The sequence below is a fragment of the Panicum virgatum genome, chromosome 9K (genome assembly GCF_016808335.1).
Source record: "Panicum virgatum strain AP13 chromosome 9K, P.virgatum_v5, whole genome shotgun sequence".
NCBI classification, from domain to species: domain Eukaryota; kingdom Viridiplantae; phylum Streptophyta; class Magnoliopsida; order Poales; family Poaceae; genus Panicum; species Panicum virgatum.
In genome coordinates, this window is record NC_053144.1 from 56,473,944 (window position 1) to 56,496,998 (window position 23,055).

At 42.9% G+C, this 23,055-nt stretch overlaps 2 protein-coding genes and 1 long non-coding RNA gene across 4 annotated transcripts; all 3 read left to right on the forward strand.

Annotated features, from left to right (window-relative positions):
* LOC120652545 (protein ROLLING AND ERECT LEAF 2-like) lies at window positions 1–6,826 on the forward strand. 2 transcript variants are annotated; one of them, XM_039930399.1, is made up of 6 exons: window positions 1–214; window positions 1,568–3,092; window positions 3,327–3,401; window positions 3,748–3,962; window positions 4,415–4,638; window positions 5,768–6,826. In XM_039930399.1, the coding sequence occupies exons 2-6, from the start codon at window positions 1,703–1,705 to the stop codon at window positions 6,420–6,422; spliced, it is 2,559 nt and encodes an 852-aa protein (XP_039786333.1). In that variant the 5' UTR covers window positions 1–214; window positions 1,568–1,702; the 3' UTR covers window positions 6,423–6,826. The 2 variants fall into 2 exon arrangements, with proteins under 2 accessions (XP_039786333.1, XP_039786331.1); XM_039930397.1 differs by having other exon boundaries at window positions 2–214; window positions 1,563–3,092.
* Window positions 6,827–15,747: 8,921 nt separating this feature from the next.
* On the forward strand, window positions 15,748–16,076 carry LOC120652547. The gene is made up of 2 exons (XR_005666604.1): window positions 15,748–15,866; window positions 15,956–16,076. It is a non-coding gene; the product is annotated as an uncharacterized LOC120652547 (long non-coding RNA).
* A 1,672-nt stretch (window positions 16,077–17,748) lies between these two features.
* LOC120652546 (endoplasmic reticulum-Golgi intermediate compartment protein 3-like) lies at window positions 17,749–22,702 on the forward strand. Its single transcript, XM_039930400.1, has 13 exons — window positions 17,749–18,015; window positions 18,851–18,924; window positions 19,355–19,438; window positions 19,557–19,637; window positions 20,219–20,299; window positions 20,484–20,576; window positions 21,016–21,195; window positions 21,288–21,355; window positions 21,451–21,511; window positions 21,657–21,710; window positions 21,787–21,876; window positions 22,157–22,223; window positions 22,310–22,702. Exons 1-13 carry the CDS (start codon window positions 17,877–17,879, stop codon window positions 22,399–22,401), a joined length of 1,164 nt encoding a protein of 387 aa, XP_039786334.1. The 5' UTR covers window positions 17,749–17,876; the 3' UTR covers window positions 22,402–22,702.
* Window positions 22,703–23,055: the final 353 nt, after the last annotated feature.

Genomic DNA, 23,055 nt, shown 5'->3' on the forward strand with positions numbered 1-23,055 from the left:
CGCTAGTGTTGTTCGCAGTCGGCGCCCCGCACCCTGCCCACCGTCGAACCTTCTCCTCTCGCTACTGACTCTCCTCTCCCGTCCCGTCCTCGCCACACCACCCCGACGAGAGACGGCCACCGGGCCAGCGGCGATCTTCTTCGTCGTCTTCTTCTTCTTCCCTGCGTCCAGCCGCGGGAGCCCGGCGCCGAGCTCTACCCCAGGGCCCAGCGAGGTGACTATTCTCTCTCTCTCTCTCTCTCTCTCGGACTCGCCCAGGTTCGGCCTCGTCGGGCGGTTCGCTCCGCGTTTCGAGGGGAATTGGGGAGCGCGGCCGCGCTCTCCGCGGTGGCGGGCGGTTTGGGGGGAGGAGTCGAGGTCGTGGTGGTGGATGCGAGCAGAAAATCGGATCTCTCTGCTCTCCAGCTGGCGGTTCTTCGTCCTGGGCTTGTAGTTGTAGTACGCGGCGTTGATGACTTAGCTACTTCGTTTCCTGATTTACTTGGTAACACTGATGGGTCCAGTTAGGGTACCAGTGGGTGTTCTACTACTACTAGGGTATCCGTGGAAAGTAGGGTGGATGATTGGTTCCGCGCGCGAGGAATCGCGTAATCGCGCAGCGGGCACTGCAGTATCTGAATCCGTTTTATACATCTGAACCTGTTTTGCTCACCCGTTGGATGGCTGGTAAAGCTCCAGCACAGCGCCGCTTGTGGTTCTAGGCATGTACTTCATCACCGGAACCCTTGGTCAGTACTGCCCTCGGTGCAATCCGAGCTTGTGTAGTCCCAATCTCTTGAGGGTTGGGTTCCTGCAACGCTCGTTGGTGAATTCAGTGTGCCTGGAATTATCTCAGTTGAGATTAGGCCTTTGCTAGTGAAGGATTCGGATGACGCGTTTAAGATTTCCGAATACGGCCAAACGTGTTGTCGTTATTGGCATGCCAAGAAGCCAAGAAGGTTGGAGCGTGTACACTTGGGTGTAAAACTGATTTGTGTAGTGGATATGATTGTCCGTTACACCACTTGGATTTTCCGAGGATTGCGTTTCAAGTTTGAGACGACCGAAGAAATTTCCAAAAATGGAACACCTGGTTGTTTGTTTTGTTTTTAGTATGTGCCTATTTCGCCAGTTTTCCGTTACATATCAGTATGGTACAATGGTCTAGGAAGCTGTTTTCATTTACGTAAGTTTCACCTTCCAAATTTATTTCTAAGCATGGGTGCATTACAAGCCAGTGGCCACTAAGAAAAACATAGAATTTATGGCCTGAGTTCTGCAGGTCACTTTTGGATTTTGATATGGATGACTTGTCCAGAGTTTGCCATTGCACTTGTTTATGATATATGGTATCGCCTTATTATAGTGTTAGGTTTTCGTGTGACCAGTTTGTGCATTATAATTTATACGTTTAAGTTAATTTTACAACATTAAGGCATTTAGTTCGTGCAATTTCCATTCCCCCAGAATGTACTTTAATGGTTATACAAAATATCTGGGGAAACATCAGCTTAATTTTCTTACATGGCAGCTTTACTCAATTCTTGGATACAATCTAATAGCAAAATTCTTTACTACTTTAGTGCAGGCACAAAGGTGTACTGCCTGGGTGATCTCCCCTGCAGATCAGCTTCCCTCAATACTATCATAGATCTACAGTGCATGGCTGAGGCTTTGCATTGACCAGTAATTTTTGTTAGTTATTGAGGGTGGTGCACTGACAATGGGCTCGCGATCAAAGAGCGAAGATGACAAGGCTCTTGTCTTGTGTCAGGAAAGAAAACGGTTTGTCAGAGAAGCTCTTGATGGAAGATGCGCTTTTGCAGCTGCTCATTTCGCTTATATTCAGTCACTTAGGCACACAGGATTTGCCCTGAGAAAATTCATGGAGCCTGAAGTGCCAACAGATTCGTCCCTGTTCACATCAACATCTGCTACTCCAGAGCTTCCTACCATGAGGCAGAAATCGATGAACCTTTCCCCATCCCTTTCACATCATGCTAGTGACTCTTTCTCCCCAGTTCCATCACCTTTATCTTCAGGACGTTTCCATGTCAACCATATGAAAGCTGGGGGGAGCTCAGTGACAACTGTCAAGGAGAAGTTGCTTGAACCTGTAAGAGCCACTCTGCAAACATCGTCCCCTGTGCGTAGACAAGCTATCCATGATCTGGATGATAGTTCCACATTTGAAGCTCCGCCCGGTACACCACCATGGGACTACTTTGGCCTGTTTCAACCTGTTGAGAGCCAGATCTCATTTCATGATGAAAAGGAACTTGTTCATGAATTTGAGAATTCCGATGATATCAGGCGTCTTCGTGAGAAGGAGGGAATCCCAGAGCTTGAAGAGGAAGTGGAAAAGTCTCCTGCTCATTCTGATTTTATAACAAGGCGGCTAGGAGAGGAGAAAGCTCCAGATCTCAAAGATGTTGAGAAGTCTCCTATGAATGGTGGAGAGGATGATCTTGCATTTTCAGAAGATGATTTTGACAATCCAACTTCTGAATCTTTAGTACGTGTGTTCAAGAATCGCAATGACACACCTATTGGATATACTGCAACAGGTCAGTCACCTGTACAGCTTCCTACGGATGAGTTAACTTCAGAAACGATTGGTTCTCAGACCGCAGGACCAAAAGATGGCACGGGAGGTGATTCTCAGGCTGAAACACCTAGAGATGGCCTAAGAGTTGATTCTCAGACTGAAACACCAAAAGATAACATGAGAGTTGATTCTCAGACTGAAAGGTCAGAAGATGGCATGAGAATTGATTCTCAAACTGAAAGACCAAAAGATGACACTGGAGTTGATTCTCAGACTGTAAGACCAAAAGATGACACGAGGGAACTGGACATTAGCATGTATGAAAGTGACGAAACTCCTGTGGCAAGCCCTGTGAAAGAAGTTCCATCTTCAACTGCTGCTCTTCCTATGAATGGGAAATCAAAGGAAACTTTTCGTGATGTAAGGAATGTTGTGAGGGATTTAAACTCATGCATGAAGGAGATTGAGGTCTTATTTATCAAGGCATCTGATTCTGGAAAAGAAGTTCCGAGGATGCTTGAAGCAGATAAAGTCAATTTCCGCCCTTTACTTCCAGAAGAAAAAGGTTATATCTTAGTAGATTTACATTACTGTTCCATAACACATGCATTCAAGTTTTGCTTAAAATGAAGATAAGAACTAGAAAGGTTTTGGGATGAATACACACAATGATATGAAATTTCACTATTTATTTGTTACCAGTTACCACAGCTAAAACTTCACTAGTGGCCATTATTTTTTGTCACTCCATCTATTCTAGTTCACTTACTATTGGGTTTATCTTGATTTTTTGATGCAGCACCTCGATCAACGGCATCAGGTTTTTTTGCAAAATTATTTGCTTGTTGCAGAGAGGAAGTCCCTGTTCCTCAACGTAAGTTATTTTACTCTTATCTAGTAATTACTACAGCTCCTTTTTCCTTATTATAACACAAGTTCCTGTAAGTAATTGTAGCACAATATATTGTTATTTTGATCCAACGCAATATTTATTACCCTGGCATATAGCTTTGCTCATTAAATGCACTGATGTGTTGGTAGTTTGGAGAACTATATCGATCTCATTGTCATGTGGTCACTTTTTGTTCTAACATATAGTATGGTTGAAGTTGAAACAACTAATGCAAGTTTGGAGGGAGTAGTTAACTTGTGTGATGAGCAGTAGTAGGGCTTGTATTCTTGTCCACAATGACATATAAATGCCTAATGTTGTAATGCAGCTCCTCCTCAGGCTGAAGTGAAGTACCTTACCTGGCATAGATCAATGTCTTCAATTTCTTCTTCATCCAGAAATCCTCTTGGGACAACAACAAAAGATGACACTGATGGTCTCACTGGAAATATCTTTAGTGGCGTATACATGAATGCTGGCAGTCATGCGTCCACACTGGACAGGTTGTATGCATGGGAGAGAAAGCTTTATGACGAAGTTAAGGTAAAAGGACTGTCTTTTCAGAATCTGTTCTCTGACGAGTTTCCAAATTTGAGATGACTAGAGGGTGGAACAAATAGACCATACTGATGCCCAGCATGTATTTTAACTGAAGTGCTGCCACACTCGCACACTATTATATGGTGGCAATACATGTCTGTGACTGCCCTGGAAACCTGCTTTACAATGCGATATGGTGGCACACTATTATATTATGGCGAATTGGAGATACATGTCTGTGACTGCCCTGGAAACCTGCTTTACAATGCGATATGGCTATATTATGTAGTGCACACTACCCCATACCTCCTACAGTGAAATGCTCACCAAATGTTCAACTTAATTTTATCTAGTTACAATTAGATAATTGTTGTACATTCTAGAACCATGTACTTTTTTTGCTTTAGATAGCCAAAATATGTTGATCTGACACCTTTTCTTTTCCATTCCTCCAGGCGAGCAGTGCAATTTGCAGGCAATATGATGAGAAATGTAGGCACCTAAGACACCAGGAATCAAGAGGAGAAAGCCAAATGAGTATTGACAAAACCCGTGCTGTTGTGAAGGATTTGCACTCCAGAATTTTAGTGGCCATTCAGAGAATAGACATGGTTTCGAAGAATATAGAGGATCTAAGGGACAAAGAGCTTCAACCACAGCTAGAGGAATTGATTGGAAGGTATATTTATCCCTTCAGTTTGGACCGAACTACAATCAGGGTTTTTTTTACCGACCGGTCTGACAAAACCGCCGCCCTCCGATTCCGGTAAACCGGACCGGTTTGACCGGTTACCGGAAAAAACCGGCCAAATTCAAATTTCAAACCAAAAACGGCAGTTCAACCGGTTTCCACCGGTTAGCCGACCGGTTTACTGGTCCGGTTTGAGTGGTAACCGGTCGGTTTGAGTGGTAACCGGTCAAATTCAATTTTTTTCTTTTTTGGTTTAAATTCAAATGCCCGCAAAGTATACTAACTGAATGTTTGTATAACATGTTTTAGCCTAAATGAACCCTCCAACCCTCTTTTTTACTACTTTTACATTAATACAATGTATAACATGTTTTACATTGTATTTGTATACTTTTGTATGCATGCTTTTTTTTTTGTTTAACTTCAAATGCTCGCAAAGTATACTAAATGAACGAATATTTGAAAAAATTTGACACCATTAGATTCGTCGCAACTTGAAGTATTTTTAGGAATTTTTTATTTTTTTTAAATTTAAATTTGAATTTTGAATTTGGGCCGGTTTGAAACCGGCCGGAACTGGAACCGGTCCGGACCGGTTTGACTGGTAACCGCGGTATCCGGACCGGTTCCGGTCGGGATTTAAAACCCTGACTACAATTCAGTTGGCACCTTAATGTAGACCTGATTACCCTTTTGGCCCAGTATAATTATGGTCAGTTTTAAAACTGATTTACACACTTAGGCTATGGTCTGGACCCAATAAAAAAAAAAGAGAAGTCTCGCTATGTGGCCGGAATGAAACTGGCCTGGTTCTGGTGTTGTTTTGATCTACATTAATAAATGCTACAGCAAGTAAATATGACCTGAATGAAATTGGGCTATGTTCTGGCCTGGTCCTCCTGCTCATTCAGGTCTATCTTAATGAATGATAAATTACTAGTTATGATTACATGGTGGGTAATGCCTTTTTATTTTGCGGCAATACCAAAAATTTTCATGTAATGATGCTTGCAATATCTGGTTTAGCATTTATGTAGTGCATTAATCATGTTCAAATTTGGTAATCTTTTTTTATGGTATCTTTATTGAATGAACACAATATTTGTCTCATTTGCAGCTTAACTCGCATGTGGGCAACAATGCTTGAGTGTCACCGGCATCAACATGAGATTATTAAGCTAATATGCAACAGTGGCAGCATGAAGGTCTCAATTCGGTCAGAATCACAGTTACAAGCCAGTCTGCTCCTCCAGGTTGAGCTAAGCACATTATGTTCACACTTCCAGAAATGGATATCATCCCACAGAACATATTTGAATAGCCTAAATTCGTGGCTACTCAAGTGTGTGAAGTCACTACAGAGGAGGAGGAAGAGTTCCAGGAAAAAGAAGGTTGAAGCTGATCCAATAACAAAGTATGCTGTTGCACCCATATTTAAAACTTGTGAGAGCTGGATAGACTTATTGGATAACTTACCAACCAAGGACTTGGGGGATTCCATTAAAGGCCTTGCCGCAGATATAAACCGCTCTATGCCACACCAAGAGAAGCGACGTGGTAGTTCAAAGCTGACTTTCTCATTATCCCATAGTGTTAGGTTAAATGGCGATATGGGGGAAGTCCAGAGGAGTGACCCGCCTACTGATTTACAATCAAGTTTGGAGATATTCCTAGGGAAGCTTGAAACCTTTTCGGAGGTTTCGTTGCAGGAGTATATGAATCTCAAAAAGAAAATTGATGAGGCGAAGACGAATTATGAGAAGTGGAAGTAGATTTGGTGCAGTCAGACTAGTGGCTCTAATTTCTGGAATTGAACATAGCAGTCATTTATAGATGGATAATTAAATCATCCGGGTGTAGTATATGTTTGCCAAAATAATAGGGATAAATTACTTTTTACCATTTTTTAAATTTCAAGCTAAGGCTAGGAAAGAATTGTAGATTACTGCCTAGTGCTATGCCGCCTTAAGTTTGCAGTTGTAAATGTGACGTGGTGGTAATTAAATTCAAAGATGCGGGGATATAAAGATGTACATTCCTGTGGTTATATCAGTATATGTGGGATCAATTTTTTTTCATTCTTCTCATTTCTTTTAGAGTTTTTATACAAGCAATGCAATTCTCCATCTCTTTCACCAGTACATGATAGGACAATGAATGCTATATTTGTAATTTATATGTAGTTCGTGCTATGGAATGCATGTGCTGAAAAATAAAATTTCGATCAGTCACTCCTAATTTATTTTGGTGATTTTGTGTATTTGATATCGATGTTGGTACTTGTTTCCCGATTTACTGTAGCTAAGTGACCAAGTGATGAATCATGGTAATTGATAGATCACGTAAAGCAGTATGAACACCAGAGCCACAATAAGGGGACTGATGCGCCAGGGACTGTTTGGTTTGCGAAACTCTGGCCCGGGTATCTTTCTTGAGCGCTACAGTAAAGAGGGAGGCGAAAAATGGGATCCTCGCTGCCGCCGTCGATCTGCCCGATTCCCCTCGCCGGCGGCCTCTCCGGCGGCCGAGCGGCGTGGGAATCGGTGGCTGGCGTACATATAGCTCCTAGTATTAGGGTATTTTAGTGCTAGGTAGTTGGTGTTGCCGGTGAAGCGAGCGCCGGCGTCTGCGGCCGCGGCGGCGACGGTGGCGAGTTTGGCTTCATGGCGGTTGATTTTGCTTCCGCTGGTCCATGAGGATCCGGCGGGAGGCGGCGTCTACCTGTACTGTCTCTCCGGCGGTGGATGGGAAGATGGTGGATCCATGTTCGGCCTCGGCGAAATGGACTGCTTCACCGTCTCCTTCCCCAATGTCGTTGGCGACGGCATCCAGGTCTTGTGTCCTTCGTCCTTGCGAAAGGGTGGAGTTCTTGCGCGCCCCTGGGATTGCGCCCTCTGTCTGCGTCGTTGCTTTAGTCACCGACGCTGGACTTCGGTTCTCCTCGTCGTCGGCGGTGTCGGCGGCGAGGGACTGCTATTCCCCTTCCCCTCTCTGCGTGATGGTGGCCGATGCTCGTTCAGCATCTATGATGCGTGCTGGAGGTCCAGGCGTTGGTTCATGCGGCAGATCCATGATTTGGAGCCATTCATGGAGGAGGATGGTGGATCAACCTTGGTCGGGGCGCTCGTCGCCGGCGACCGGAAGCTCAGAGCCGTGGCTCGGTCTTGGGGGTGCTGTGATGTAAATTCCAGTTATTCCAGGGTGTTCCTTGCAAATTTCTAGGGATGTACGGTGCTTTTTTATTAATATAACCCCCTTTTGCAAAAAAAAAGGCTCTTTCGTTTTCGTGGTGTTTGGATGCTTTTGATGTTGAAGTTGGACCATAACTGCAAAGGCCAAAAAAATCTGATTTCGAGTAGGTGGATGCGGCTCCTGACCCTTACCCTTATCAGCGCATTGCTGCCACCAGAATGTATCTTCCTCTGGTCTTGTTGTAGCAAGTAGTAGGCAGGGTACACCAAACTGGTGGGAACCGGTTCGGTTTGGACCGGTACCAAACCGGCTCAAATTCAAATTAAAAAAATAAAAAATTCTAAAAATACTTAAAGGTGCGACGAATCTAATGGTGTCAATTTTTCTCAAAAATTCGTTCATTTAGTATAGTTTGCGGGGATTTGAAGTTAAACAAAAAAACGTGCATACAAAAGTATACAAATACAATGTAAAAGTAGTAAAAAAAGAATTGGAGGGTTCATTTAGACTAAAACATGTTATACAAACATTCATTTAGTATACTTTGCGGCCATTTGAATTTAAACCAAAAAAGAAAAAAATTTGAATTTGGCCGGTTACCAGTCAAACCGACCGGTACGAACCATTTGAACTGCGAAATTTGAATTCAAATTTGACTTCCACCGGTACCGACCGGTTACCGGCCAAACCGGACCGGTATACCGGTACCGGAGCGCACCGGTTTGGCCGGACCGGTCGGTATGTAAAACCCTGGTAGTAGGTGGAAACGGATTATTGACCCTAGTGCTCTCTTCACAATCTAACTTGATCTTTATACACTTTTAGCTTAAAATTGTATAAAATTAGGACTCAATCTTTAGATTATATAGCGTAAAATTTAAGGGCCCTTTACCACCCCTAATCACAACCCACTGCTGTGCTCATCGCGCTAGACCAGTCGACCAGATGATGTCCGTCTCAACATTTTCATATTATTTGGCAACCAACAGGAATCTGAATTTGAGTACGATTTTGCTTACGACCGTGCTAGTGTGGCAAAACGTTTGTTTCGTAGTAGTTTAGTGAGGAAATACCCATCTTATATTTAACAATTTCTTCATCAATTGTAAGAATGCTTTAGTATCCAATAAAGCTCTCTCTTTACTAAAAGTAGTCATCAGGCCATCGGTCTTTCATAAATTCCCATAATCTCAACTAACCCTCATTATTATCCATCATTTACGATTTATTACAAAAAATATTTCTACATACCGAATAAATTGAAATATGTCGATTTATCTTCTACGCAGTTATAATTTACATAGTTAAATATGGTGCTTGCTCTTCCATTAAAATTTATAAACAAATACTGCAATATTAGTGATTTATATATTAAAGCTTTAAAAGTATAATATTATATCAATTTGTTCTGATTTTAGTTGGCATATTAGGATTTCAAAAGTCCTGCAAAAACTAAAGGCATATTAAAATTCATATGAAATATGAATTTATTCATGTAAATTTTACACCAAGCTTAATATAGTTCTGAGTGTCTGACTAATAAATGGTCAAAGTTTGTAAAAACTTTGGCATCTAAAATACAGTCATGCCTACTTAAAATGAATCGGAGGAAGTATATCCATGTTGAAGATGAAGTACATAATGAGCTGTCTTCAATCTACCATAATAAAATCCACCACATTCATTCCATTTATTGAAATTCATTATTGATTGCCATCTTTCATTATAATTAACATAGCTAAATATGATATTTATAAAAGAAACTTTTAATTTTAATGATTTATATATGAAAGCAATAAAAGTACAATACTATGCTAATTTTGTCCATTTTTAGTAGGTGTATTAGGATTTGAAAAGAAGTTTATGGAGGTATACTTTGTCCACCACTTCCGCTAAAAACATATCACAAATTTCTACAAAAATCAATTTCGTATTAAAATATATTTCATACAATATTTATACCTTAATACACTATGCGTGCAAATGTTTGACCAATGACCAATCAGTGAGTTCATAAAATCTGACATCTAAAAATCCTAACATACCTCCTAAACATGAAAGAGAAACTGACCCGGTGGTAATATTAAATGTAACATTAGAAGTTTAGAATCCAAAGTACTTGATACAAAGTACTGGAGGCTGGTGGAAGGCTCGATCATTCGGTAAGGACACACAATTGTGGCCCCGTTTAGTTGCGCGATGTAAAATTTTTGAAAAAGCATCTTTCTACATTTGAAGTACTAAATATAGACTAATTACAAAAATAATTACAGAATTCGTCTGTAAATCGCGAGACGAATCTAATGAGACTAATTAATCCGTCATTAGAGGTTATTTACTGTAGCATTACTGTAGCAATTTAGCATCTAATTACAGCCTAATTAGGTTCATTAGATTCGTCTCGCTATTTACAGACAGCAGTCGCAATGCGTTTTTTATTTCGTCTAGATTTAAGTCTCCATGCAGGTGCCGGAATTTTTTTTTGGAATTTTGGTTTTTGCATCTAAACACGGGCTGTGTTGCAAAAATTGCACAACCAGTGAAGCGTATTGCACACTCGATTGCTTACTCTTTGAAATCATTTGAATGATATAGGCTTATAACATATGTAGAGGTAGAGCAAATTATTGCTCGATAATATAACTTTATTTTTGCGTGATGATTGAAGGCTTCTATTTCCTGTTAGGGGTTGTTTGGATCCTGTTATTTGGGAGGAATTAAAATCTACCTAATAGATTAGACTATTTAGCTAATTCGACATTCTACCACTTTTTAATCATTTTCCAAAGTTTAGATATAACCCTATCCTAAATTCATAGGATAGAAGATGGAAATACTCTATACTCTATACAGCGTGGAGGAGAAGCTGTGGGAGCACTCTGCTCCCCGTGAGACGACGCGTGTCCTGTTCCGCGGGAGGGACACCAGACGCGGTCCGTTGATTTGCTGCATCGGCATCGCGCGGACGCGCCGTGTCGGGGCCCACAGCCCTGTCGCACCGCCTCGCGCCCGTCTCAGACGCGGTGGGGGCCGCTCGGGCTGGGCTCCGCCGGGGTCCCGTGAACCCGTCTCCATGGGCCGCCGCAGCCTCTCGCCCCTTTTCTTTTCGGGTTCGCCTCGCTGCGGTGGAGGCGGTCTAGGGTTTGGGGAGTGCTCCATTTCGCAGTTCTCGGGGTGGGGGTGAGATTCAGTGGAGGAGCCCGCCAGCGGCGAGCCCGCCGCTGGTGCGCCGGGCGGCCAGCTCGGACGACGGCGCAGTGTAGCCGCCGCGCTCATGCCTGAGCGCGGGTCTTCCACTGCATTGCCTCTGCGTCCGGCCCTTGCGGTGAGTTCTAGATCTGTGAGATGTCGCCTCCAAATCCGTTGGCCTTGCGCTTCTTCTGTGATTTCTTACTGATGCTTGTGTTCCTCCTTCATGTGCTCCTTCCGTGCGTTCTTCCCTTCGCCGTCGGTGTTGCCTGTGGGCTCTGAAGCGAGTCCGTGCTGCTGGTGAACCTGCCTCTCTACGTCCGGGCCCTGTGGTGAGTTCTAGATCTGTGAGATGTCGCCTCCAAATCCGTTGGCCCTGCGCTTCTTCTATGATTTGTTACTGATGCTTGCGTTCCTCCTTCGTGTGCCCCTTCCGTGCGTTCTTCCCTTCGCCGGTGGTGTTGCCTGCGGGCTCTGAAGCAAGTCCGTGCTGCTGGTGAACCTGCTTCGGCCGTCGCTTGCTGCCTGGCTTTGCTATCTGCGACGGGTTCGTGCTACTGCTTCTCCTCTCCCGTGCTTCGTGCTCGCTTCTCCAGAGTATTGCCTGCGAATTTGTGTCTGCGCAAATGTTGGGATTGGTATTGCTTTAACTTTCGGCTGATTTGTTCCCTTCTGCCTCTATTATGTCTAGGTGCCGTGGCTGTGGAGCGCATTGTTGTGGGTGACCTCTGACTGCAGTTCGTCAGGTGTGTGTTTCCTTCTTCCATGGTCTATTTATGGATCTGGGCTGCGATATAGCCATTCATATGTGTATGGAGATGCTTGCTACTTTGTCCTTTCTGAGATGCGCAGAGTGTAGTTGTCTATACACTTTTTTTTGTGTTTCATGGAGCTGCGCCTGCTGTTTACTTTTTAGTATATAGATTTAGGATTTTCGGTCCGCTGTATTGCCGCTATCTCTGGCTGTGTGCTGTTTGTGCCTGCTCCTGCACCTGGCCCCTCCTACCCTGCTGTAGTGCTGCTTTCTTTGTTCCTGTTTTTGGCCCATGCTGTTTGGTTAGCCAGTACACAGATTCAGGATCTTTGTCGCATTAGATTGCTCTTGTGTGTGCTTAGGTGTTGTTTGTGCCTGCTTTTGCACCTGAGCCCTCCTACCCTGCTGTAGTGATATTTTCTTGGTTCCTGTTTCTTTGGCCTCTCACGTGACAAGAACTTTCCCTGTAAGTGTTTAGATGGATGTTCCTGGTCCTTCTCGGCGTCGTTGCAGAGAAGATATACCTTCCAGTGCGAGGAATGTGCGTGCTAGGTGTCCTGTGCTAGATTTGGCTGCCTCGCGACGTCGACGTCGCGAGGAGGCTGCAGCGGCTACTTTAGCTGCTTGTGCCGGAGCCGTTTCTGCTAGAAATGTATGCCAGCATGTGCCTCTGCCGCATGTTCCTTTCTCTGGAACAACAGCTCCTGCCTTTGCTGCTCAAAATCCTAGCTTTGCTGCTCCACGACGTTACGTTGTCGTCCGTGAGTTCAGCTCAGACCACTGAAATTTATCTTACCTATGCTTTTTCCTATATATATGATTTGGGTGGACCTTATCTTTAGGAGACCATTTTTGTCCTCTTCTGTCTGCAACCGCTGCTCGAGAAAACAGGGCCAGGAGAATGTCCAGGAACAAAAAAAAGGTCCTGCTCAGAAAAGGTTTGCTTTGTTTGGACCGCACTATTTTGTTCTGCTGAAATGATTTGGTGGCCTAAATTTTAACACTCCGGTTCAAACATGCAGCCTGTATCCCTTTTGATACTTTTAGTGAGCCTATTGTTGCATTCACAAAAGAATATGCCAGTCAGCTAAAAGGTGCAGTTCTGATTTCTTCTTTCTCTTTGTTTCCTAGCCATTTCCTGTGCCTGCGCATCTTACCACCTTACCTTTCTGCTGTAGAGAACTATTCCGCCCGTTCTTACTATGGGGGCCCAGATTACGAGTGCGAGCACTGCAACGCTTTTTCTTTTACCAAGAGCGCGTAGTTAGTCTGAGTTCCTATGTGCAGAAACGCATCGTGTACCATTCTTGCTGCCGTGGTGGTCGTATCTCTCTTCCAAAGCACCGCCCATTCCCTCCTCCGCTGTGTGATTTGATAAAGTTCAATGGAGGTCCAGTAGCTAACAATTTCATGAAACTTATTAGGCAGAACAATTCTATGTTTTCCTTTACCTCTTTAGGAGTAGACATTGACAAATCCATAAATACTGGTCGAGGCCCCTACATATTCCGAATCAATGGAGTGGTTCACCACCGTATTGGTTCTTTGATTCCAGAAGAAGGGAATAGACCGCAGTATGCGCAGCTGTACATATATGATACTGCAAATGAGGTGCAGAATAGGCTTGCTATCCACTCTTCTGATGCAGGCCGCGATTCTGGGGCGGATGCTCAGATTGTCGACTCTCTGATTTCCATGTTCGATCGCTGCAACCCTTTGGTTAAGCAATTTCGCATGGCTAGGGATAGACTTCTTTCTCCTACTGCTCCAGATGTTCGTATCAAGCTTTATGGATCATCTGATACAAGTGCAGATAGATACAGTCTACCAGCGGTAAATGAATTGGACGCGCTTCTTGTGGGGGATATGTCCTCTTCCACACATCCTTTTGATATAGTTCTAGAATCAAAGCAGGGAAAGTTCACGCGTGTATCTCCTATACATCCTGCTCTTATGGCATTGCAGTATCCAATTATGTTTCCTTACGGTGATAAGGGTTTACCAGTTGGGAATAAAGTTCAGAGAGGTTTCCGCAGGATGTAGAGGTGCTCGCGATGAAGTGAGCATGATGGAATTTCATTGCTATTACCAGCATTACCGTAGAGGCGAACCAAACCCAGTCCTCTGTTCAGGCCGTCTTTCACAGCAGTATGGTGTCAACGCCTACTCATGTGTTGAGGCCAATAGACTTTCTTTCCACTTTTTCAATCAGAAACTCCTCCGTAGTGAGACGTATCAAGGAATCTCTGATGCACTTGGTAGAGGTGCCTCAACGGGTAAGGATGTAGGGGTCAAAACAGTGCTGCCTTCTTCTTATCCAGGCAGCAGACGCAATCTGAATCAGAACTATCATGATTGCTTGACCATTACTAGAGTCTATGGTTGTCCCACTTTGTTCACAACTTTCACTTGCAATGCTAACTGGCCAGAGGTTGAAGAGGCATTGAGATGTGAGCCTGGCCAAAAACCTCCTGATCGTGCTGATATCACTAGCCGTGTATTCCACATGAAACTGCAAGAATATATAGAGGATATTAGGAGCGGAGAAGCGTACGGTCCTGTCACATCATGTGAGAATTTAAGATTACAACATTTTGTCTTCTACCCTGCTCATAAAGCAAACTGTCTAGACATTACCGTTGTTTTGTTTGTTTGTAGTTGCTGATACTATAGAGAAGGTGAGGAGAGGTCACCTTCTCCCCCATCACATTTTCTAACATATCTGCCATCTCAAACGAACTCTTACTTGCTTTATGATTCAATTCATCAGCATGCTCTCTATGAAGAACAAGAGGCCACGTGCGGCTAGGAAGCTGTCCATGAACAACGACGAAGACGGTGAATAGGCGACCAGCCATATTAACGTAGATGGAGGCTGCAGCTGCTGTTAGTGTGTACTCTATAACATGAATTGTACTTAAAACTCCTAGGCCAGGAACATGTGGCCGCAGGCTCAACCGCTCTAAGATGTTGTTGGACTAACTCTTTTGTACTTGCCTAGCTGCAGCTTACTGTGCCCAGATTCCAGAGTCTGTAATGTAAACTTAGAACTTAGAACTTAGAGCTGAGACTTCTTATTGGCAATGCTGATAGTGTCTAATGCATGTGCTGAACCGTCGTGCGTGAGTGTTGCAGAGGTTAGTGGCCCATGCAATTAATTGCTGTAGAGCATAGCTGTGTTATGTTATGCACAAACAGAGTCCTATGGCCCAGCCCAACTATCTTTCAGCCCGGTTCTACGAGCTTTTTCTTGCCTTCCTGTTCCACCATACCGAAAATACCAATACCGCCACCAGTTTCCCCTGGCCGGTTTTCCCAGGAGACCTCTCACTGATCGACACGTGATGTACTTCCCTGTTCCTTGCAGGAGTAGGCCTACATATACTACGTTTTCCTTGGATTCCCTGTTCCCCCACACCGGCAATGGATCTCCACCACCCAGTTCACTCAAAGAAAAAAATACTCAGGCAGTGGACCTTGCGTGGACCAGTCGGCATGAACCAGGTAAAGATTTCTCTGCTCTTTGTACTCCAGTTACAATTAGCTGCATTATCCAACACTACAATGCAGATTCATCCTTCTTCACTAATTTGTGTTCACCATGTTGAATGACTTATAATTATTCTGCATGACCATCTGGACTAATGCACATGTTGTTCATTTTCAAAACAAGAACATGACCTCTGCTGAAAACAAAGAAGCCCAGATCCATGTACCCGTCCAAGATTTGCATGATGATGGCGATCTTGGGATCAAAACAACCGAAGGCCATGTATGTAGCATCATCTGAAAAAAAGCTACCTTTCTTTGTCACTTTCTCTGGATCTTTGCAGCAAACAAACTATTGACTTCTTTCCTTTTTAATGTGTTGCCAAAAGATGGACAGTTCGCAACACGCCGCAATCAATGCGCAGCCTTTTTGCATGCCCCTGTTCTGAACAAGGCAGAGATGGGACAGACACTGGCTCTTCCAGATCCGCGATGCAGCTTGGGAGCAGATGTGCCCGCCGATCTTTTCGATCGCGCCACTGCCAGCAACTTCAAGCCACCCTCTCATGGTGAAGGTGTCAAAAAAGAAACGGTAATCAACATCTTTCATTTGTACCAAGCTTGGATGTTCCTCAATTCTGACTAACACACCTGTTATCCCTCTGTACATTGCCTCAACAGGTGCTTCTGTGCTTGGATGATAAGAAATCATTTCACGATCTCTCCAATGATTCTCTCTTCACTTCACCTGTCATCATCAAGCCTGAGGTGCACACCCACTTCCTTTGTTAAGTGTATCCAATGATTCTCTCTTCACTTCACCTATCATGCTTCAGGCTGCAGCTTAGTTATCAAAACTCTGTGTTGTCCAGTCTATAAACTTTTTTTGCTTTCTGCAACCTGCTAACTGACATGCGCCTAAACATTTAAATGCCAGTATATATGCAATCAGAGATACAATGGTCACACCAATTCTTGAATCTTTGCAACCATCACACTGGGAATATCAATTGCAACAATACTTCATATAGTCCAATATATGGATACGCGTACATGTAGTCTCACATGATAATACAGGAAACATAGCATACAAAATCAACTAGGCTCGGCTGCCCGTTCACAGGCATATAGGTGGTTACTGCATCTTCTATTTTGCCAAAAGAACACCCTCACGAACTCAAGTCTCAACCATGAACTCGCTAGCCAGCTCTTGCACCGCAGAAGTGCCAGCCCAAATGGCCACTATGCACAGCAGGAACGCCAGCCATCTCCTCACCGCTGTGAGTCTCGGAGCCACACCTCTCCCACTGCTCTGACGCCGAAAAGAAAAAAGAACAGCCTTCTCCTTTGGTTTGCCGCTGCAGGAAAAACCAAGCATTATATCAGATCCCTTGCCTTGCCGTTGACGAAACCAAAGGCAGAAACCAAACTTCTTGAAACCGCCTCTGTCCCATCGCCGTCAGCTAACCGACTTGCTTCACACAACATCACGTAGGTAACGGGCCAGCCCATAAATGATATCGCCGCCCAGAACAATTCTGCGGCCCATACAAGCGCAGCTTCCGGCCCATGGATTCCGCAATTCCGGCTGCGCGCGGCGGAGCGCGCTGCTGTCCTAGTTGATTATATACGTCACCAAGCTATGTTTCTATTATGTAACTTACACACTCTGACTCACTACTCTATAGTAGAAACATAGTGCATAAGTATTTCCCTCATATGGCCAACTATAATATACAAATATACAGGCCCATTGAAGGCCAAGAGCGAGGTGGGCAATCTCTCTGGGGCAAAAAAAAAATGTAGGGTCAAAAATTTGAACAGCCCACAGGTCTATACTATATCTATTGCTATTTGCTTTGTATTCCTCGTCCGGAAGATACGTCGCCATTGCTGTAGCAAATGTGTTTGTTCCAACCTTGGAAGAACGGGCAACGGCAGTCCGCAAATCGCCATTAGCGAATCACCATGACCAGCATCGGCGGCCAGCCACCAGCACTCCAGCGATCAGGCTCAGCAAAACTCCTATCTGCACATTGCGGTGATTAGGCTCAACAAGACTCAACGTGAGGTGAGCAGTGTTCCCTATCACGGTCGGCCCAATTAAATCAATGAATTCAACTATGTTTTCTTTAATTTATGAAATTGACGTTTGTTCTTTGGAAAATTCTAGTGGCCCATTTTGCATTTCGCACCAAGATCTAAAATTTCTGAAGACGGCTCTGCAAATATATTTCGTATATAATCATATTAACTTAATAATTTTATATCTAAACTGTGATTATTACTAGAATGGAATTTAATTCCAAGATTACAAACGGGACCTTTAGAATAATCTATTCCTAGCCATCTAGTATGTTTTAGAGAAAACAAAATAAAATGCCAGTAATTCCTCACTCCTGTCTTATTACACTTCCAAGTGGACCCCACCCAACAGGCCAACACGAATCCAAACTTCCAAAGAAAATCGCCGATTAGCCCCCCTCGCTCCGAAAAATTCCAGAGATACCCTCCCCATTTCTCGCGGCGGCCACGCCGACGTCGTAGATCTCCTCCTCGTCCCAGGTTTCCGGCGGTCTCGCTGGCAGCGTGAGCTCAAGCCATGGAGCTCTGGAGCAAGCTGCGGAACCTGGACGCCTACCCGAAGGTGAACGAGGACTTCTACAGCCGCACCCTCTCCGGCGGCCTCATCACCATCCTCTCCTCCCTCGCCATCCTCCTCCTCTTCTTCTCCGAGATCCGTACGTATCATTCCCCCTCGCTGTTCTCCCCCTTGACATCTTCGCCTCAGATCCATTTTAATTTCGCCCTACCTAGCTGCGGTGCAGCTTTGATCTCGCCGTACCATCTCGCTGGCTTTGCGTACAAAAGTGAATGTATTCGGATGCGGAACAAGAGTACTTTGTGGTGTAATGAATTTTGTGCTTTTTCATACCAATGGCGTGAATTCGAAGCAACAGCAATTGTTAAAATTAGCGGCCCTGTTAACATGCATTGAAATTCGGGTATGGAAGCTAAATCGAAGGCATTTGGTAATAGGGGCCAGTGTGAAATACATGCATGTATTGATGTGGCAACAACATAATGGTGGTTTTGTTTCAGTTTTGATTTTGTTTCCTAGTTTGGTGTCAACAAGGACTTAATAGGCAATGATTTTGTACCCTTCTGTGATGATTTGGTTTTTAAGTTAGCATATGAATTTAACACTCACGGTGAGTTAGATTTTCTGTTCAGTTAGTACTGTGAAGTTATTTCTTCATTCATAGGATTAATAGTTTTGTCATAAGATCTTAGGGATTGCTACATCATTTTGGTGTTTGTGCTTGTGCTAAGTTTCTGTTGCATTCGTTTTTGCAAGCACGAATGCTATGTGATGCTATGCATGATCACCTTTATTCATACCTATGGACTATAACTGATACTTACTATTTTTCATGCTAAATCAAGAGAAACACTTTAACTTGTTAGATGCTGCAAGTACCTTCTCTCGCAATGGGGCTTGTTCCTTTCTTTGTTTATCTACATAATACTTCATGCACTGTACTTTAACTTATTGTTATGATAACTTTCCTGTAGGGCTGTATCTATATTCTGCTACAGAGAGTAAGCTCACTGTTGATACCTCAAGAGGGGAAAGACTACATATCAATGTTAGTGCCAATGTTGTTTCCTCTCCCAAATCTTCCAATTTTCTTGTACTTTCTAGTACCACTTACCATATTTAGAAAGCAGCCCATCGAAATCTAGTTATGCTAAAATTTATGTTTTTTTGTCATCTTTCATCAACTTCAATTTAGTCTATGAACTATCAGTAGTGTGAAATTTGGAATTATTCTCTTCAAGTTTAGCTAAGATTTTCTTCATGTTAGTTATTGGCACATTGCAACTTGACAGCTAGTGAACAAAATATCTGTAGAGTTTATACATTTCAAATGTGAAAGAACAATTGGTAGGCAGCTAGTTGAGATATTTAAAATTACTAATTTGGGGAGGCCCAGCCCATAATATATGTCATCTTTTGCTGTATGTGAAGATGCTGCTTTTCTTTTTGATTCTTAATATGCATGATTGCTTTTGCAGTTTGATGTTACATTCCCGGCCCTTCCTTGCTCTCTAGTTGCTGTTGATACAATGGATGTCAGTGGAGAGCAACATTATGATATAGTATGTGCACTGATTTTTGCCAGTTTCCTCTTTTATGCTTTGTTTTACATCTTCTAAATTGTATCTCAAGCTTTACTGCATAAACTGTTTCTTGATTGGATAAACATCCATTTTGCAGAAACATGACATTATAAAGAAAAGAATTGATCATCTTGGTAATGTAATTGAATCAAGAAAAGATGGAGTTGGTGCCCCTAAGGTATATCATTCTACTTCTAACATGAACTAGAATGTGAGTGAAGTTGGTCTGGTTTAATATTTACCAAATTTGGACCTGCTTTTAGCAAGAACCATGTCTTTTAGTACTAAATTGTGCAGCATTTGTTATTTCTTATCATTACCTTTTTATTGCTATTTTGATTTGTTGCAGCATTTACGATTCTTGTTTTATTTATTAATGAAGTTATAAATGTCCTCATATTTAATATTTTTTCAGTGAGCTTTCTATGACCTTGAAGAGGTACCGAGAGATATCATGTTAGTTATTGTTATTTTTGTTCTCATAAAAATTTGGTACCTCACAAGGGCAGTATAAAACTCTTTTTAATATTTAAGATAAAGAACTGTTGACTGGTGGACGATCTGCTTAAATTGCATTCCTAAATTCGTATGTTGGGAACGACTGTAAATAGGTAGTGATTTCAAACTTGCTGGTGGCGCAAAGAGGCTGTCATCTTCTTTCATTAATTGTCAAATGTGGAATAGCAGCATATTTCTATACCAAGATGATTCTTCCTTGAACTAACTCCTTCCCCCCATCCTGGTTTCCCTCTTCTATAGATTGAAAGACCATTACAAAAGCATGGCGGTAGGCTTGACCACAATGAGGTTTACTGTGGATCTTGTTATGGTTCTGAGGAGGTATACATCTGTGACATTGTTACGCTGATGCTACTTATTTTTATACATGCAATTTTTTCACATTGATGTTATTTATCCCATGGTCTTTCTGTCACTTCAGTTAATAAACACCACCAGATTTCTCCTTTAAAATTTCATTGCATCCTGTAAGAAGCCCTAATGTTTGCATTTGCCACTTCACCAGTCAGATGATCAGTGTTGTAACTCCTGTGAAGAAGTTCGTGATGCATATCGGAAGAAAGGATGGGCTCTCACCAATGTAGAATTAATTGATCAGGTACTATTTGCTCTATTAATTTTGGCCAGTCTTATGAAAGTAGCACAATCATGTTCAATCAAATGTGTCTTAACAAAACCCGTATGTGCAGCACTCTATTGTGAATTGTGATGCATGATTTGTCCTCGAGTCCTTAGTTAGGTTTTCTGGTACATAGGGAGCCCTTATGCTTATCAAATCAATGGTTTCTGCACACACCTGCATTCATTTCTTTGCAGTATACTATTGGTGGCCTTCTTTAAATGTGTACTTGGTGTTCATTTCTTTAAACTTTAAAGCTACAAAAATATTTGAGCCACCTTAATTTGTTTGTGCATACTGCATTCTTTTACTTAGCTTTAGCTAAGATTTTTTTCTGCATGCAGCTGATTCATGTAGACGTCTTTGGTTTTACTTTGTTGTGTTTTCTTTTTAACTGGTTAGTTTCCTCACATTCCAGTGCAAGAGAGAGGGCTTCGTACAAAGGTTAAAAGATGAGACAGGGGAAGGTTGTAAAATCCATGGATTTGTAAATGTGAATAAAGTAGCTGGCAACTTTCACTTTGCCCCTGGGAAAAGCTTGGAGCAGTCATTCAACTTCCTGCAAGATCTGTTGAACCTCCAACCTGAATCTTACAATGCAAGTAGAATTAAATTCTCTTTATCCTTATCGGAGCAATTATAATTTTGTTCATAACCATAAACTGATAATTGTCGCTTTCCTGGAAACAGATAAGTCACAAGATAAACAAACTGTCCTTTGGGGAAGAGTTCCCCGGTGTTGTCAATCCTCTTGATGGGTATGCTTTGGAATTTAGACTACATTTCAGAACATAATTTATATTTCACTTTGCTCTACAACTTTTCCAATGCCTGATTTTGCTGAATATTTCAGAGTTGGGTGGACACAGGATAACTCCAATGGGTTAACAGGGATGTACCAGTATTTTGTGAAGGTAAAATTTTGGTAACTACCCCTTCAAAATTTTTTTTGGTAACTACTGGTGATATTCTTAAATACAATTCCTTACATGTAAGCTGCTGGGGACATGAAGATATTGATCCTGCCTGCTTCAACCTGATACCATCTCTTTTGTACAGGTTGTTCCTACGATCTACACGGATATTAGGGGACGGAAGATTCACTCAAATCAGGTAAGTAGCATTCTCCATGCCTAGTTGTACTTCTGAAGCCTAAGTTTGTGATTAATTAGCTGCTTTCTTTTTGCAGTTTTCCGTAACTGAGCACTTCAGAGAGGCAATTGGCTATCCTAGGCCTCCACCTGGTGTATATTTCTTCTACGAATTTTCACCAATTAAGGTGATGAAGGATATCCCTGTGCTGTGATTTTATATTGTCAGACTAGCATTTCTCTTTTGTTCGTTGTGGTTCATCTATTGATAGCCGGCAACTTTTGACATTCAATCATCCTTTTGCTCTAAAAGCAAAAAGCATACTCTGCATTTATTTCTTAGAATCGACACTCCAGTTTTCTTATCATGTTGGCCTCTTCAAGATAACATGCGAAGATCACCATCTGTACAGGTATATGTCATCCTCTGCATTAAATTCACTAGTTGGTCTGACTGCTCCTTGACAGGTTGATTTTACTGAAGAAAATACATCGCTCCTTCACTTCCTGACAAACATATGTGCTATTGTTGGAGGTTTGTCATAACTTGCTGCCATGCATAATCATCTGATAAACGAAAGTCACAAATTGCCAACCCCATGTCCATCTACACTTCTGCAGGTATTTTCACAGTTGCTGGCATCGTCGATTCTTTCGTGTACCATGGTCATCGTGCCATCAAGAAAAAGATGGAGCTCGGAAAGCTTGGGTAATTCCGATTCTTAGCATATACTAGTCACTAGGACCCTAGTCAAAACTGAGTTAACTTGTGCTTGCACTGCCTCGAAAGGCTTGGCGATGAGAACTGAGGAATTTTGATAAGCTGTAATACATATGTAATCACTCAGACCTGCTAACTTCTTTGGACCTAGAGCTTCACGTTTCAGCGACTTCCATCGTGGTGCAGAGAGGTCGGCACCTCACCACTCTATTATTATCCAAAGACGTGTAGGCAGCTGGATCACTTCCGACCGATGTTTTGTCATATATATATAAGTCAATCCTGTTGCAACATTCTCAAACCGCTGTTAAAATTTGTGATCCTGCCCCGCGCCGCGTATCCCTTTTTTGCTTGGGTCGGTCTCCAGCATTTAAGGGGGCTCATTGGATGGCTGCCTGATGCAATCAGCCTGTGATTGGATGCGTGCATCAGGTACCGGGCCAGGGCGCCAGGCCCCCGAGATGCATTCGGCGCTTCTCAGCTTGGCTCGCTCGGTGCGAGGAATTTGCCTGCTGTGTGGTCTAGTTTTGCCTGCTGTGGTCTCACATACTACATGAAATTAATCGCATGCTGCTTGTGGCCTGGCTGGAAGTCAGAGCCCGGATGACTTCCTTTGATACTGCTGAAATTGTTCATGAGAGAAGGG